The sequence below is a fragment of the Nipponia nippon genome, unplaced genomic scaffold (genome assembly GCF_047370975.1).
Source record: "Nipponia nippon isolate SJK-2023a ecotype South Korea unplaced genomic scaffold, ASM4737097v1 scaffold_1, whole genome shotgun sequence".
Lineage (NCBI taxonomy): Eukaryota > Metazoa > Chordata > Aves > Pelecaniformes > Threskiornithidae > Nipponia > Nipponia nippon.
In genome coordinates, this window is record NW_028262290.1 from 50806201 (window position 1) to 50822847 (window position 16647).

The 16647-nt window shown below is 42.3% G+C and overlaps 1 protein-coding gene across 12 annotated transcripts in view; it reads left to right on the plus strand.

The window, feature by feature from the left end:
• The window catches only part of ZNF521 (zinc finger protein 521), a 236963-nt gene that overhangs the window by 204134 nt on the left and 16182 nt on the right, over positions 1–16647 (plus strand). For all 12 annotated transcript variants that reach the window (XM_087754700.1, XM_087754709.1, XM_087754718.1 and 9 more), the window contains one exon: positions 1450–1565. In XM_087754700.1, coding sequence (XP_087610826.1) covers positions 1450–1565 — 116 coding nt within the window. The remainder of the gene's footprint in view (positions 1–1449; positions 1566–16647) is intronic.

A 16647-nucleotide genomic window follows, 5' to 3' on the forward strand; every position in this document is an offset into this window, starting at 1 on the left:
TAGTACTGCTGTAAACAGTTTGCCTGTTAGGCGTCTGTGTTCAATAATTCTTTCAGTTAGCTGTTTTTTTCTTTTTAGTTTTGTTACTGGTTCTACTAATTTTTTTCCCTTGTCTTTGTGTACACATTATGAGGTGATCTTTTTTTAGTGTAATGCCATGGGTCTTCGATTTCCAAGTTTGGGGGAGTTGTAGGCGCAATATAAAAACTTGCATATGTAAGGAATACCCACTGACGGTTCTCCTTGTGAGCAAGATCCCTGATAAAACTAATCCTTTAATGTTTGAGCCAGTAGCCTTGTAAAATGTGTTAAAGAGTATGGAGATAAGTCGATTCCAATCCGTGTGAAACACTTTTTCTTTTTTGCTGATGGGCTAAATAGACACCAAGCATTAATCATAAACAATGGTGTTTTATTAGCAATATGCCATTAAATTATTTCAGCATATCTTGCTAGAATATTAACAAGAAGTAAAAATCACCAATATAAGTTTTATATGGAAAATGGAATCTGATCTTTTTTTTTTTCAGGGTAATGAGAAATGTGATTAAAATGTATGACTCAGAAGAACAATATTCTGATGGTTTTTGTTGCCTCACAATTAGAATAATTTTAATGATTAGGAGTGGAGTCAAAGTCAAATGCCAGCATCTTTAATAAATCCTTTCCCTGCCTATACAGATTAATATTGTAGATGCAAACTTTTTTAGGTCACAGTGCACCAGGCATCCATCAGAAGTCAGTGCTGCCAACCCAAACACTGCCTCTGGCATATACAATTTAATTATTAATAGTATGTCTCCTAGGTAAACTGTTACACAGTCTTAGGGCCTTGTTTTGTAGTCATTAAAATTGAACATGTTTATATTATTGAAACCCTTGCATTCAGTGTGTAGGCAGAGTTGATCTTAAAGTATCCAAAGAGAATTTACCTGCAGTTCTGTTTCACATTTATAGACATTGCCCCAGTGTAGCTGTGGGATATAATTTTTAGCATTAACACATTTAAATACAGAGCTGTTTGTTAGCTTTAACTTTAGGCACACAGAGTAAACAGACTTTGGCATCTATGCTTTTCAAACCTGTTGGTTGCTAGGAAATAGTTTTCTGTGTGTTCAATCAAAGTGCAGTAAGCATGAAGAAATAATTCTGAAGAGAAAATGGCATTTTTAAATTCTTTAAATTTGAAATCTTGGTTGTCCTGTTAGGGTCTTTTTTTTTCCCTTTTTTTATCTGTTTCAATTTATTCATTTTAGAAGAAGGATCACACTTTGTAGATAAATAGTGTTCGTTGGTACCCATTATAGCAACAGCGTAATGTGAAATCAGAGTGCGCCAGCCTAATTTTACCTCTTGGAATTGCTGAGTGTTAATGGGAAATTGTTTATAAAATACTCCGCACTTGCAATATGAAATAATGAAAAGCTTGTTGTTTGTCTAATATTCCAGTGTTTGTCCAAGCAAACAAGTTGCAGCAGCATATTTTCTCAGCCCATGGACAAGAGGACAAGATCTATGACTGCACACAGTGTCCACAGAAGTTCTTCTTCCAAACAGAGCTGCAGGTACCACACTTGTTACTTGGGGGTTGTAATCGCATTATGTATTTGATAGCTGAATTCAAAGCTTTACTTGCCATGACCTCCTCTGATACTTGCTCGTCATCAGGATGGTAATGAGGGAAGGACAAGAGAAATTGCAGGTGATTCAACCCATGCTGCTTCAGAAGGGTGCTGGCAGAAAGCCACCTGGTACAGACCTGAATTTTGGGAGCCACCTTTGGATTCTTGCTCTGTAGGTTGTTGCAGCTCAAGATATTCTTGAGGAGAGAGAAATGGGCATCCTATTTTTCTGTTTGATATCCATAAAACATTTACTCAAGCAGTGAAATGGAAAATAAGTGTAGTCTTTTGTCTCTAAATGTGAAAAGCTAAGCGCTGAAGTAGGAGTGTAGGGATGAAGCAAGGTGGGGGAAGGGGGAAACAGACAGAATTTATCTTGGTTTACCTGCTGGTCATTTCCCATAAATACTAACTTGGTGGGGAAAAAAAAATAATAGGGTCAAATGAATGGTACACTGTCTTCTTGTGTGCTCTTGTCAGACTTGCAACGATACTGTTTACTAATGGTAAACGAAAGGACAGAGAGGAAGAAATAAATGTTGAACAAGATCTGAAAACAATTTTGGATGAAGGGATTTATTTACTATATATTAACATTCTGCACTGCTTGTCTTGCAATGAGAAGTGGTGGTGTGTTATTCCTGATGTGGTGTTACACTCTGAGACAGCATCAGAAGATTGTTTCTAAATTATTTTAGCTTCTATTGAAGTATTAAGATAGGTTGACAGAGGAAAAATTTTCACCGTCTCTGATCGTCTACAGGGATGGAACAATAAGAAGTATCTGTACAGTAAGGCTTTTCCTACACCATCCGCCGTGTGATTTTTGTTTGGAATGAAGAGATTTTTCAGCACTTAAGGTTTTTCAGTAGTTTTTTATAGCATGGGCCCCCATCTCTAAGACCTTTGGCTGAGATGTCCACAATTAATTTTGCTTTGGACCAGAGCTGAATTTTGTCTCATCAACAGAGGCTAGTGTTTCGTTAGTATTTCACTTACTGAAAGTTTTACATGCTGAAAACCTGATATTACTGTTTGGCATGACGATATGAAATATTTCTTCGGAGAAAAAAGAAATCAGAGCGTTTAAACCATGCATGAATTCATTGTGTGAGAGATTGGTATTTATACCGATTGCACTGCATTGTCTCTTTCCTAATTTCACAGAATCAAATCATTTAAGTTGGAAAAGACCTGTAAGATCAAGTCCAACCCTTGACCTATCACTGCCAAGTCCACCACTAAACTATGTCCTCAAGCACGACATCTGCATATCTTTTAAATACCTCCAGGGATGGGGACTCACCCACTTCCCTGGGCAGCCTGTTCCAGTGCCTGACAACCCTTTCAGTGAAGAAATTTTTCCTAATATCCAATCTAAACCTGCCCTGGTGCAACTTGAGGCCATTTCCTCTTGTCCTATCACTTGTTACTTGGGAGAAGAGACCAACCCCCACCTCTCTACAACCTCCATTCAGGTAGAGAGCAATAAGGTCCCCCCTGAGCCTTCTTTTCTCCAGACTAAACAACTCCAGCTCCCTCAGCCACTCCTCATAAGACTTGTGCTCTAGACCCTTCACCAACTTCGTTGCCCTCCTTTGGACACACTCCAGCACCTCAATGTCTTTTGTGTAGCAAGGGGCCCAAAACTGAACACAGTATTCGAGATGTGGCCTCACCAGTGCCCAGTACAGATGGACGATCACTTCCTTAGTCTTGCTGGCCACACTATTTCTGACACAAGCCAGGCTGCTATTGACCTTCTTGGCCACCTGGGCACACTGCTGGCTCATATTCAGGTGGCTGTCAACCAACACCCTTTCCTGCCGGGCAGCTCTCCAGCCACTCTTCCCCAAGCCTGTAGCTTTGTATGGGGTCGTTATGACCCAAGTGTAGGACCCGGCACTGAGCCTTGTTGAACCTCATACAGCTGGCCTCAGCCCATCGATCTAGCCTGTCGAGATCCCTCTGTAGGGCCTTCCTACCTTCCAGCAGATCAATACGTGCGCCTAACTTAGTGTCATCTGCAAACTTACTGAGGGTGCACTCAATCCCCTCGTCCAGATCATTGATAAAGGTATTAAACAGGACTGGCCCCAGTGCTGAGCCCTGGGTAACACCACTTGTGACCAGCCGCCAACTGGATTTAACTCCATTCACCACAACTCTTTGGGCCTGGCCATCCAGCCAGTTTTTTACCCAGCAAAGAGTATGCCCGTCCAAGCCATGAGCAGCCAGTTTCTCCAGGAGAATGCTGTGGGAAACGGTGTCAAAAGCTTTACTAAAATCCAGGTAGACAACATGCACAGCCTTTCCCTCACCCACTAAGTGGTAATCCACCTTGTCATAGAAGGAGATCAGGTGGGTCAAGCAGGACCTGCCTTTCATAAACCCATGCTGACTGGGCCTGATCCTCTGGTTGTCCCGTGCATACCACGTGATGGTGCTCAGGGTGATCTGCTCCATAACCTTCCCTGGCACTGAGGTCAGACTGACAGGCCTGTAGTTCTCCGGATCCTCCTTCTGGCCCTTCTTGTAGATGGGTGTCACATTTGCTAACCTCCAGTCAACTGGGACCTCCCCAGTTAGCCAGGACTGCTGATAGATGATGGAAAGTGACTTAGTGAGCACCTCCGCCAGCTTCCTCAGTACCCTTGGGTGGATCCCATCTGGCCCCATAGACTTGTGTGTGTCTACGTGGTGTAGCAGGTTGCTAACCATTTCCCCTTGGAGAATTATGGGGGCTTCATTCAGCTCCCTGTCTTCCAGCTCAGGGGGCTGGGTACCCAGAGAACAACTGGTGTGACTATTAAAGACTGAGGTAAAGAAGACATTAAGTACCTCAGCCTTTTCCTCATCTTTTGTCACTATGTTCCCCCCCGCATCCAATGAAGGATGGAGATTCTCCTCAACCCTCCTTTTGTGGCTACTGTATTTATAGAAACATTTTTAATTTTTTACAGCAGTAGACAGATTAAGTTCTAGTTGGGTTTTGGCCCTTCTAATTTTCTCCCTGCATAACCTCACAACATCCTTGTAGCCCTCCTGAGTCACCTGTCCCTTCTTCCAAAGGCAGTAAGCTCTCCTTTTTTTCCTGAGTTCCAGCCAAAGCTCTCTGTTCAGCCAGGCTGGTCTTCTCCCCTGCCAGCTGGTCTTTCGGCACATGGGGACGGCCTGCTCCTGTGCCTTTAAGATTTCCTTCTTGAAGAATGTCCAGCCTTCCTGGACTTCTTTGCCCTTTAGGACTGCCTCCCAAGGGACTCTGTCAACCAGGCTCCTGAACAGGCCAAAGTCTGCCCTCCGGAAGTCCAAGGTAGCAGTTCTGCTGACCTCCCTCCTTACTTCTCCAAGAATTGAAAACTCTATCATTTCATGACCGCTATGCCCAAAACGGCCTCCAACTGTCCCACAGGTCCTTCTTCTGTTCGCAAACAAGAGGTCCAGTGGGGCACCTTCCCTAGTTGGCTCCCTCACCAGCTGTGTCAGGAAGTTATCGTCTTCCACACACTCCAGGAACCTCCTAGACTGTTTCCTCTCTGCTGTATTGTATTTCCAGCAGACATCTGGTAAGTTGAAGTTCCCCACGAGAACAAGGACTAGTGATATGAGACTTCTCCCAGCTGCTTATAGAGTACTTTGTCTGCCTCTTCATACTGGTTGGGTGGTCTATAGACTCCCTCTATGACATCTACCTTGTTGGCTTTTCCCCTAGTTCTTATGCATAGACACTCAAACCTATCATCACCATCATTAAGCTCTAGACAATCAAAACACACCCTAACATACAAGGCTACCCTACCGCCTCTCCTTTCTTGCCTGACCCTTCTGAAGAGTTTATAGCCATCAATTGAAGCACTCCAGTTGTGCGAGTCATCCCACCATGTTTCCATGATGGAAACTATATCATGGTTTTCCTGCTGCACAGCTCCTCCTGTTTGTTGCCCATGCTGCATGCATTGGTGTAGATGCACTTCAGTTGGGCTATGGATCCCGCTACATTTTTGGGGGGAGAAACCCTAATTCCTACGTGACCATTCTCAGGCACTTCCATGGTTTCTAACACATCCGTAACTTTTGCGTCTTTGCTGCCACATGGTTCTCCATCCCCTGCCTCCACTGAGATGGCAGACTAAAGCATCTTGCTAGCACACCATCCCTCAAACATTGGCCTGCCACCCCCAGGCTTATCTCTAGCAAGCCTGGTTTTATCCCTTTCCCCCTTTAAATCTGGTTTAAAGCTCTTTCAACAAGCCCTGCTAACTCCAGTGCAAAGATCCTTGTACCCCTTTGAGACAGGGGTACCTCCTCTGTCACCAGCAGGCCTGGTGTCGTGTAGACTGACCCATGATGAAAAAAACCCAAATTCTGCCAGTGACACCAGACTCGGAGCCAGGTATTGATCTGCTGGCTCTTCCTGTTTCTTCCCTCATCATTCCCTGCAACTGGAAGGATAGAGGAGAACACTAATTGTGCTCCTGGTCATTTAACCAGTCGTCCCAGTGCCCTGAAGTCTCTCTTGATTGCCCTCGGACTTCTTGTTGCAACTTCATTGCTGCCTACCTGAAATATCAATAATGGGTAGTAATCTGAGGGCCGTACCAGGGTAGGAAGCTTTCTCTTCACATCTTTAACCCAGGCCCCAGGGAGGCAGCAGACTTCTCTAAGTGGGTCCGGTCTGCATGTTGGATCTTCTCTTCCCTTCAGAAGGGAGTCTCCTATGACAATGACCCATCTTTTTTTCTTTATGGAGGCAGTTTTGACACAGGGCGTAGGCCAACTTAACCTCGGCAACACCTCCAAGCTGGATGTACCATCGTCCTTGTTATTGTTCGGTTCCACTTGCAGAGCCCAATACCTGTTATGCAAGGGCACCTGGGAAGGTGGGTCAGCCACAGAGGAGACGCGCCTGCTGCGCCAGGCAGGAACTTGTCACCATTGCCCCCTGTCCCTTAAGTCACTGTGTGCAGCCACTGTATTCTGTATGAAAGCAATATGGAATAAAGCCTTTCTGATAGCCTTCCCTACCTCCTTCTCGGTGGACCCCTAGGTCATGGGAGCTCCTGCTATACCTGCAGTACCATACCTGTAACACTCCAAGGTGCCTGTGCTGTATCTCTCCTATTTTTAATAGATCCAAATCTGTTTCGTTTACTGTCCATATCAGATATTGCATGTAAGCTCTGACCGAAAGTAGAAGAGGAGGACAAAGAAAAGAAAAGAAAAGAAGTTGGACGTTTAGGGAAAAAGACAGTCATACATAGTGATGGACAGGAAGAGGGAAGATTGAGGTTTGAAGTCAGAAAATGGCCTGGGTTGTGTAGAAAGTTATTGGACTTGTGGGAAAAATAAAGGAGAAACTGAGTGGAATGAGGAAAGGTCAGAAACTAATTTTGTTGTATGTGTTTCTTTCACAGAATGGTTTTTGTGGAATAATTTTCTTTGCTTTTTTTGGTCAAAATACTTGTTGGTTTTTTTTGCAAAGTGTTTCCAATAAGGTGAAACTGCCTTTTGAGGAAAAAAAATATTTAAATATTTTTGGCTTACTGATTTTCACAAATTCTGTTGTTCATCACTGATTAATCAAAATGAGGAAGTAGGGACATGAGCAGTTAGGGAAGAAACGCCAAAAGAAAAAAAAAAAAAGCAACCACTCATCAAGAGAGAAGGTGCAGGTATGCAAAAGACAATTATGAAAAGAAAGAAATGGGAACAAGAGGGTAGAAATTAGTTTTAACAGCAGAATTCAGATTGAATTTTAAAAAGGCAGAATAGGTAACTGCATTCTGAAGAATATAGAGAGATCCAGGTGTAGCTGTGACATGTACAATCGCCTCCTTACTAGTCTGTCCCCCCTAAAATATGCTCTTGTTTCAAAATACAAGCAGATGCCTTCAGCTTTATTATAATAAAAGCACATGTTTTTCCACTCAAAATTCATCCCTGCCCAAGACTGAGGGCAAGATTTTGCTCCCTCCATCTAAGCCTAGTTTATTACAACTTCAGCATAACTGAGGCACCTGATTTCCTAGTGAAGGGCAGAAAAGGATGTCACTACAGAGAGACAAATTATGCTCTACATTGGCTAGGTGACAATCCGTGTGTTGGTTGTTCCATGCTGCAGAAGGCTCTTAATAGACTACATCTCCATACCCTTGGAGACAACTTCTCTCTGGCTTATCTACACTTGCAAAAAGGAAAAGGTATTCATTTTCTTATTCACTTAATTCATTATGTTTATTATTTTAATTAACTGGGGTAGCCCCATCCCAGTTGAAAATGCATTATTTTTAAAAAAATGCAGTACCATCATGCCATTTGCATTTAGTTGTTGGGATCACTGGCTTTCTGCTCCTACCTCCGGTTATCTACCCAGGGTGGTGAAAGGGCAGCAAAGCACTTAGGCAGAGCAGTAGGTACTGACCTTTGGAGTCTGCTTTTGCTGAAAATACATTGATCTTGAGCCCACTGTCATTTAAAACCTATTCTAGGAGTCATTGCTTTGTTCAGGCTATCTACCAGCTGAAGCAGTGGAATCTTTGGCAACTGGCCTCTGGGTTGTGTTTCTCTGTCCTTTCACATTACTGTGGTTTGTGTTGGGGCTTGCAGTGTAACAGTGTATTTATTCCCTCTATCAGGAACAGTTCCTTGCTTTTAATTTAAACACGCATCTAAAGTGCATCTCCCATGCATGGAGAGATGCTCATCATCTCAGATTAGAATCCACGGACAGCACTCCATGGCTCTAGGGCGGAGTAAGAACGTGAACAAGGCAGAGCAGAGCAGAACACAATAGCATAGGAGCCCTATCCACACGTATAGTACAGCTGATAATTAAAGGGAATAAATTCAGGGATACAGAAAATAAATGCATTATGATGATGCTTAGCTGGGTGTTTGGCCCAGTGTGATTCTTTGCTTAGCATTTTCTGACTCCAGTTCTGGGAAGACTAGGCTATAGGAACACATACTACATTCATCTCACCTTGGGGAATTTACTATCCCCTCATTACCAATCTTCTCAAAGCAAAAAACAAGTAGGACTCTCTGTAGAGGTTTCCATGATTTCACTACCTCCATAGAAAGGAAACAAATGGAAGCCTTCTGTCACAGTTAGAAGTGTATGTTTTAAGAGTGTTCCGAGTTGTGAATTTTCATACCTACATGTTCAAAAGGCTATGTATGTGGTGTATTTACACTTCTGAAATGGAGTTGAAAAAATATGTCCCTAAAAATGTTTGTTCTTTAGAATGGAAAGCTTTCAATAAGACATGCTTAATACAATAAGGGCTTTTCGGAAATAGGCTTGTAACAGTCTTTAAAATCAGAAATATATCCCATCTAGGTATCAGATAAGGAAGCTGCAAGGTAAGGTGCCTAGATGTCTCCCAAAAGTTTAAACTCTTCTAACTGAACACCTGGAGTATGACCATACAGTGCTCTTTGCAGAGTGGCTGTAACTAAACCAGTCTTCTCCATCCATTATCCATAATACTGAACTTTTAATTAATAAGGAAGCAAAGAAACTTATCGCTAATTTAACAATATTGAATTTTCATTAAATTATGATAAAGTAATTTGTGCCTATTAAAACTTCCCTTTCTTGTCCTCATGCTATTTCCAGTGCCTGTTTCTTTTGCCTTAGTCTTTGGACTTAGGCTTAGGTATATGAATGGGTGTGTGTGCGTCTGTTGTCCCTGATGAGGAGTAGCCATTCCTTTCCTATTCCTAGTCCTAGTGTTACTTCCATAGTCAACACAACATATCGTGGTGTTTGTGGGGAGGATGAGACACTCTCATGGGGTGTTACCCAGAGTGAATGGATTAATTTTAAGGGTTTTTTAGATATTGCTGGGTCAGAGAAGTACCAATGTCCAGTAGAGTTGCTGAATAATTGTACAGGTTTTATCAGTGTTTTATCAGTGATGATAGTTAGTTCTCAATATGAAACTAGCCAAGATTGCATGGCCTCTCAGGACCATTTTGCCCAATACAAAAATTATATCTCTTTTTAGTGAATTAGAGCATTTACTTAACATTTTGTGACTAATAATCAGTTGCCCCTGGGGTAGTTAAGTGTCCCCACTTTACAGACATGAAAACTAGGGCAAGAAATAATTGAATCAGCGGTTGCTTCCCATCCTGTTCAAAAGGGACCTGGCCTCAGTGATTCACGCCCTTGCTGCTTCCCGTCTGGACTCCATCAGCGCAGAATACCTGGGCATGAAGCCATCAGTCTGTAGGACGTTCCAGTGAATACAGAGAGCTGCAGCACTGTTCCTCAGTAGCAAAGGAGACCAGCAGCATATTCAGCCTGCTCTCTTGCTGTCTCTGTACTGCCTTCCTACATGTCTGTCCAGTTGTACGCTAAGACTCAGTCCTTAATATTCTTGGTGGACTGGGTCCAGCATATGTCAGAGATCACCTGAAAAGTTCTTCCCATTTGGTAACAATGCGGTAGTTGACAGCCCTGCTTTTGTGAGTGTTTTTATTAAAGAGCTGAAGCTCGTTTGCACAGGAGCTAGAACTTTCTCACAGGCTGGCCTGGGAGGGTGGAACAGACTTCCACAGCAGTTAAGTACTACCATGAATGTCCTCAACTTACGCTTCTAAGAGTAGGATGCACCTAGAGGTGTCAAAGGCTCCCTTCTCTCATATAAACATGTACCTGCATGTAGATGTCTAAACCTTCCCCAAAATCCCAACCCACAACAACAAAGCTCTTCCAAAACGAAATACACAGTTCCTTCCCCAGGGAAAGGATGAAAGAAAGAATGAAGCACTCATAGCAGATGTTACTCATGTCGCTTAAAACAGCAGAACATTCTCAGTTCCCGGTGCAAGCAGCTGAAGCAGAGCGGGGCAGAGGCAGCACAGAAGAATCTCCAGAAGATTTATGTAGCTTTATGCATGTCCCTCTCTGGATGTCCAGTTTTAATATTTTCATGTTCCAAGGTTAGCACTGTTGAAACTAATCTTGGAGTTTCTTCCTCATTTCTTTAAGGATTAAACTTTCCAGAGATCTCTGCATCATAAAATGCTCCCAAAGATCTCAACATTTTAGAACAGCCTTTAAAATACCCTTCACCTGAGCCAGAGCAGAACTAAGCAAGCTCTAGGCTATTTCAAGAACTAAAAGACTTGACTGAGACCTTTAGTGGAGACAGTAGCAGAGCTGGGATTCCAACACTATATTCTCTCATTTGGGGGTCAGCTAGAGAAAACTGTTAATTAACCTGGACTGGGGTCATCTCCTTGTGGCAGAGGCCTTCTGGGGCCAGCTGGGAAGGAGATTGGTGTGGGAATAGCATCAGCCATAGCAGCAGTGGCACCGCTACCTCCATATAGGATTGTTTTGCCAAGGCCCCCCCAGTAGCTGAGTCTGTGTAGCATGTAGGTCCCAACGGCGAGCCTTCCATGACAGCAGGGGAGACCATGAATAATTTATGCTCTTTACACAAAAACAGGGACAAAAGTTTCAAACCTGCAGGTGCAGTTAGATTTTCAAGGATGTTTTCTTCACAAAGAAAAGGCCTCAAAACATTTTTTTAAGTGAAATTGGAGATTAGCTCTGGCATTTCTAGGTCCCCAAACTCTTAGGGTGAGGAGTGGAACATAGATGCTGGCTTTCTAGGCCCCAAAGGCCAGGAGCCAGCAGGGAATAACTTTGTCAGCTCTTCTTAAAAAGAAGCCTACCTGAAATCCAATTAACAATCAAAGCTTTAGGCCAACATTTTAAAACTCAATGGCCTATTTCTGAGAAGGTGCTGAGCACCTCCAGCTGCAGTTAAGGCCAGTGCAAGATGCTGGTGCTGAGTACATCAGGAAATCAGGTCATAAATGCCTGAAGTTAGGAACCTTGATGAAAGCATAGGTGCTGAGCAGCCGTAGCCTCGTTTAAGGTTTCAGCAAAACACTTCTGATGCCTAAATACAGGTGCCACATTCAGTAATGTTGGTCTTAGTCCTTAGTAGGCAGTCAGATTGCTTTTGTCAGACCAAATGCCTCAGACTCCAGAGAGCTGGATTCAGTTGCGAGGTCTGGTACTAACTTGCTCCACTTAACCATGCATGCTCTCCATCTCGTGAGTGAGGATGATGATAATAATATGTGTGCTAGAGATACTAGGATTTTAATTAATGCTTATGTTTTGAGGGAACTAGATAGAGCTGCATGCATTGCAAGTATTATTAGTTCAAGTGCTTTTTTTCCTGAACCCTTACTGTGCTTTCTGTAGAAACATGGATATTAGCGTGCACCAGTATGTGCACTGATGTCTTCCAAGATTTAAAAAATTCAGGCTTGCATTCCTGAGACTTGAGACTTCTTTCCCTAGAAGGGAGAATTATTTTCTTTGCAAATTTTCTCAAAAAGGCAATCAAGAGAAGCATGGTGGAGGCACTGATGCATTAGCTCTTTAAGGACATACCTTCAAAGTGTTTCTCCTATAAGTCTTTTGCTTCAATGTGAAACAAAGTTTAAATACCAAAAAAAAATACTTTGAATTCCCTTCCAGTGCCCCTTCCCTCCTGGGGACTGAGAGGTGTTACAGCCATATTAGGTTTTCATACGGTAATTCTTTTCTAAATAAGAAATATCCAGGTTTGGAGCTTGTGAGTTCACCCACCTTTGATTGGCCTATTCAAATGTAAACGCTCCCTGTGGGTACTTCGTTAGTTCATGAATATTTATAGCACATTGCAAAGCCCACCAAGCCCAAAGTACCAGAGTTTTTTGGGGACCATTTTGATTTCACTAAATCGTGCTTGACAAAGATGAGCTGCGTATTAACAGTTCTTACTTGTCTCCGCATACTCCATATACTCGTAACTCTACGTGCAACAGTCAGCCTATGAAACTTTACGAACATTCTCCTGTAAATAAGCAGGAAACAATGTGTTCACATGTCTTATACATTCCCTGAGAGAACGTTCCTTAAGCTTCTGGAGCAATTCAATCACAATTACGGTTTTGTTTTTATCAGATGCTTGAGTGATATTATTGATGACATTACAGAATTAATTGACAAAGACAGTGTAGCAGTTCAGTGACGAATATTGCCTTTAAATAAACCATTTTTATCTTGAAAAGAAATTCAGACATAAGGAACAGTAAAATGGCAAAGGATTGGAAGCTAAATAAACTGTCCAAAATAAGTACTGAGCTACACCCACAAAGTACCCATACAAAAATAAGCAAAAATGTATGTTCCTTCTCTTTCAAGGGGGATAGAGTCATACCCAAATGTGTATATGCTTGAATCTGTGTCCCTATTTTGCCTACTCCTTCCTGTTTATGCTCTTGTGTGCCTGGATTCTTTTTGTAAAATATAGGTATCTATTTTCGAAAAAATCAGTAGCAACAAAAAAGGTTAACCCATACTTTGGATCTGTTCTCCTTGTTGCCTTGCATGGTCAACATCATTAAATAGATTCTGCAGAATCAGGAAAGATAGTACAGTTCGTATTCCTTGTGACTGCAAAGACTGTGTCATGAAAATATGTTCAGTGAAGTTTGTTGTCTCCAGTCTGAAAGCAGCGTGAAACCATGTCAATCAGAAGATAAGCTCCACTGTTCCTTTGTCTTTTTAAGCGTTGACTCTGAAATATATCAGTGACGTTACATGTCAACATTAACATCATGATTTCTCATTGTTTTAACAAATGGAACAGTGAGGTGTGCGAGATTTCAGCCTAAAGAAGCAAATCAGAAGTTGCTGCAGAAAGGAAAATGCACAGAAAGGCAGAAGAAGAAGGAAGTGAAAGGCAAAGGAGTAGAGGAGAAGTAGAAAGGAGATTATGGGGCAAAGAAAGAAACAAGATAGAAATAATAGTGCTTGGGAAGGCAAACATTTTTCTGCTGAGTGATGATGATAATAATGATAAGGCGCTTGTAAAAATAAATCATGATAATAATAAGGGGAAGTTCAGTTATTACATGAAGGCCAATTTCTAACCTCAGTCCTTGTAGAAACCCCTGTGAACATCAGGGAGTCCTGTTGTAGATTGAGGGCAGGGAAAGCAGTAAATGTATTCCCTGACCCACAAATAATCATTAGAAATGGAATTCTGCCCTTTGCAGAAAATGAGCTTTTATCATCTGTGCCCTGAATGTTGCAGCCTACACCTTGCCATTAGTCAGATCAGTTGGCTCATACACCTGGAGTAAACAGAATGAGCACTCTGTTTGCATTTGAATAATTTCCCTGGTAGATCAGTTCAGTTCTCTTAATTGTCCATCCATTAATTTCTTGCTAATGTGGTTGATATCGATGACTGATTTTCTGTGCTAAACAGGAAGCACCACTTCTTCATTCTAGGACGCATTCCTTCCTACAACTGCCCTGCTGTTAGCTACCAGTAGCTGCCGTTATATTATCTTTCATCTGGCCCAGAGCTGACAACAGATGGCCATCTCCGGGACTGCCATCAGTGTGACTTTATGAAGCATCCAGCTATGGTGTACTGAGGAGCTTCACGGCCAGTTCTGCAAATCTGCCTCCCTTCCCCCCACCCCGCTGCTGGCCCCCCTCACTCCATCCCCATGAATAAGCTCTTCATTCCTGGCTCCACTCTTCACCCATCCTGCAGTTTCCCAACGAGTGATGGCACAACACTATCACTGAAAGTTTGCCACTCAAGATCTGCCCCCTCTTCCCTCCACAGCACTGGCAGAAGGTTGCTGTGGCCCCCGTACACCCCAGCATCCTCACCCCTCCATGGTTTCAGTGTACCAAGGCATAGGTAGAGGGGCAGCAAACCTGCCACTTCTTAAGATCTGTAGTCTGAACCCTACCTTCTTCCATCACAGAACTTAGCTCGGTAGCCCTGCATCTCCTCAGGCTCCAGGGATTTGCAGAGAGGGGGGATGTTTGTTCTTTGTTTTTTTAATGTTCCACGAGACATGCTGCCAAACCAAGACTGAGTATATTAAGTGTGAAGGAAGCTAAAATATTGATTAGAGACCCAACGTGGAGAAAAGTATAAAATTCACAAGCATCCTGATTCCATTGACACGTTAGATCATTTGGAAAAGCTGTTTCAACTGGGTGGCTGCTGTGCATTTGGGAGAAAGATATATTGTTTGTTCTTGACAGAGTTTTCTAAAGCAAGGTACCTCCAGAGCTGAACCCGTATTTTAAGAGAAATTCACATTTGTATACTTTATTGTGATATTTGCAGCAAGTCTACAGCTAGTAACAGTCTCTGCCCTCAAGCTATAAAGGAGTAAGGCTCCATTGTTGGAGAGAGAGCAGCCTTCTGTGTGAAAGGCTGAGATGTGGTAGGCAAGATGAATAGTGCTTAAAAGCAGTGCTTGCGGTGCTGTCATTTAGAACAGGAACACTGAGGATTTAAACGAAAGTGAAAGGCATGGTAAATGAATCCTTTAAAATTGGTCAAATTTTCAGCTGCCTAAAATAACAAGTTTTCTTCATTGATAGGTTCATTGAGTAGGAGGAAAGTTGGGAGGGGATGAATTCCCCTAGGGAGGAGGTGCAGATAGTTTGTGAAAACAAGGTGTGGTCAGTGATTCATAAAGAGACACATCCAGGAAACTCCAGTAAACAGTCATCTTGGCTCAAAAGTGGTGACTTTCCTTCTTTTTCTTTTTTTTTTTCTTTTTTTCTTTCTCTTTTTTTTTTTTTGAAAAAAAAAATCATTAGATTGCTCCACTCCAAACATTAGTCAAAAAAGCTCAGATGCAGATGGCTACACAACTGGAGCTGTTCATTACAAAACCCCAACCAGGAGGAACAGCTTCTAGGTTTAGCTTTTCTACCTGTTATTGGGGTCAGGTTCACGATGCTTTGATCAAACTGAGGCTGAAATATGATTTTGAGTGAAAAAAGAGTGTATTTTTGCAGGCTCTTACGATTATTTTTGTAGTTGAGCTTCCTTTGTGTTCAAAGCTGAAATTGAGTGTCCTCCACCCTGTTAACAAGGGAAGAAAGAGATGATTCAGTTGTCATGAACCAATACTGCTGAGTTCCACAGATTTCTACATGCAGCTTTAGTTGTTTATCTGTATTGTTATAGTCTCATTTTGCAGCAGAATCGCTAGACACAGGCACCGATTGTGGGTGTGTAAATCCGCTTGGGGATACTCTGTGTCAGTGAATACTCTGCTTCCCCCCATACTTTGTATGTATAGGTGTGTGCTATGTAATATAAAGAACCTGTGATACTGTTAAATATTAGTGGTGCATTTTGCTTTGCTTTGCGTTTGTAAAGGTGAAAGGTGATTGTGCAGGAAAATGGAACAGTATATTTGCTGTGAGACAGGCACTAAGAACTCACTCCCATGCTCAGTTATAATTCATGACTGTACTGGTGGGAAGCCCTTATCCCTCTGTGGAGTTAATGCATCTCTACTGTAGCCTGCTGAGAGCACCCTGTGTCCCCTCCCACCATCTGTGCATTCACTTGCGTGCTTTCTCTCTCTCTCTTTACTGTGAGATCTCTTGGTGTTAAAACTGTCAGACTACTACTGCCTGGTAAAGGTGGCTTTATGATGTGTATTAGTGTTGAATTGTCGTTTAAAGGGTGAGGAGGTAGGAAAGGGAGATGTTACCATTTGTTTTAAGCTCTCCTTAGAAAATGCTGACAAGCAAATAGACAGAAAGGTAGATTTGTTACTTTAAACAGCTTTTAACAGCGTACAGAAATTGCCTCAGTGTAGGGTAAGAGCTGTTAATGGCTAGTGCATCTTTGTTCCCAATCTGGGCATATTTTGCTGTTTCTTGGTACAGTGGATCTCTGTTTCTCCATGTCAAGATCTGAACCAACAGCATTGTAAATGGAATTATATTTATTTACCCATCAGCTGGCTTAGCTGACAACTGTTTTATTTTCTACAAGTTGATCTCCTGTTTTAGCTGAAAAGCTCTCTTGCAGGCTGCAAGTTAATTCCTTCTATGCTACCTGAGACTTGAAATTCATGTGACCAAGTGCTATAAGCTAGCACAATCTTACTTAAATAGGTAGTGCACGAAGATTTTTTATTATTATTATTGCTGTAAGGCACTGTC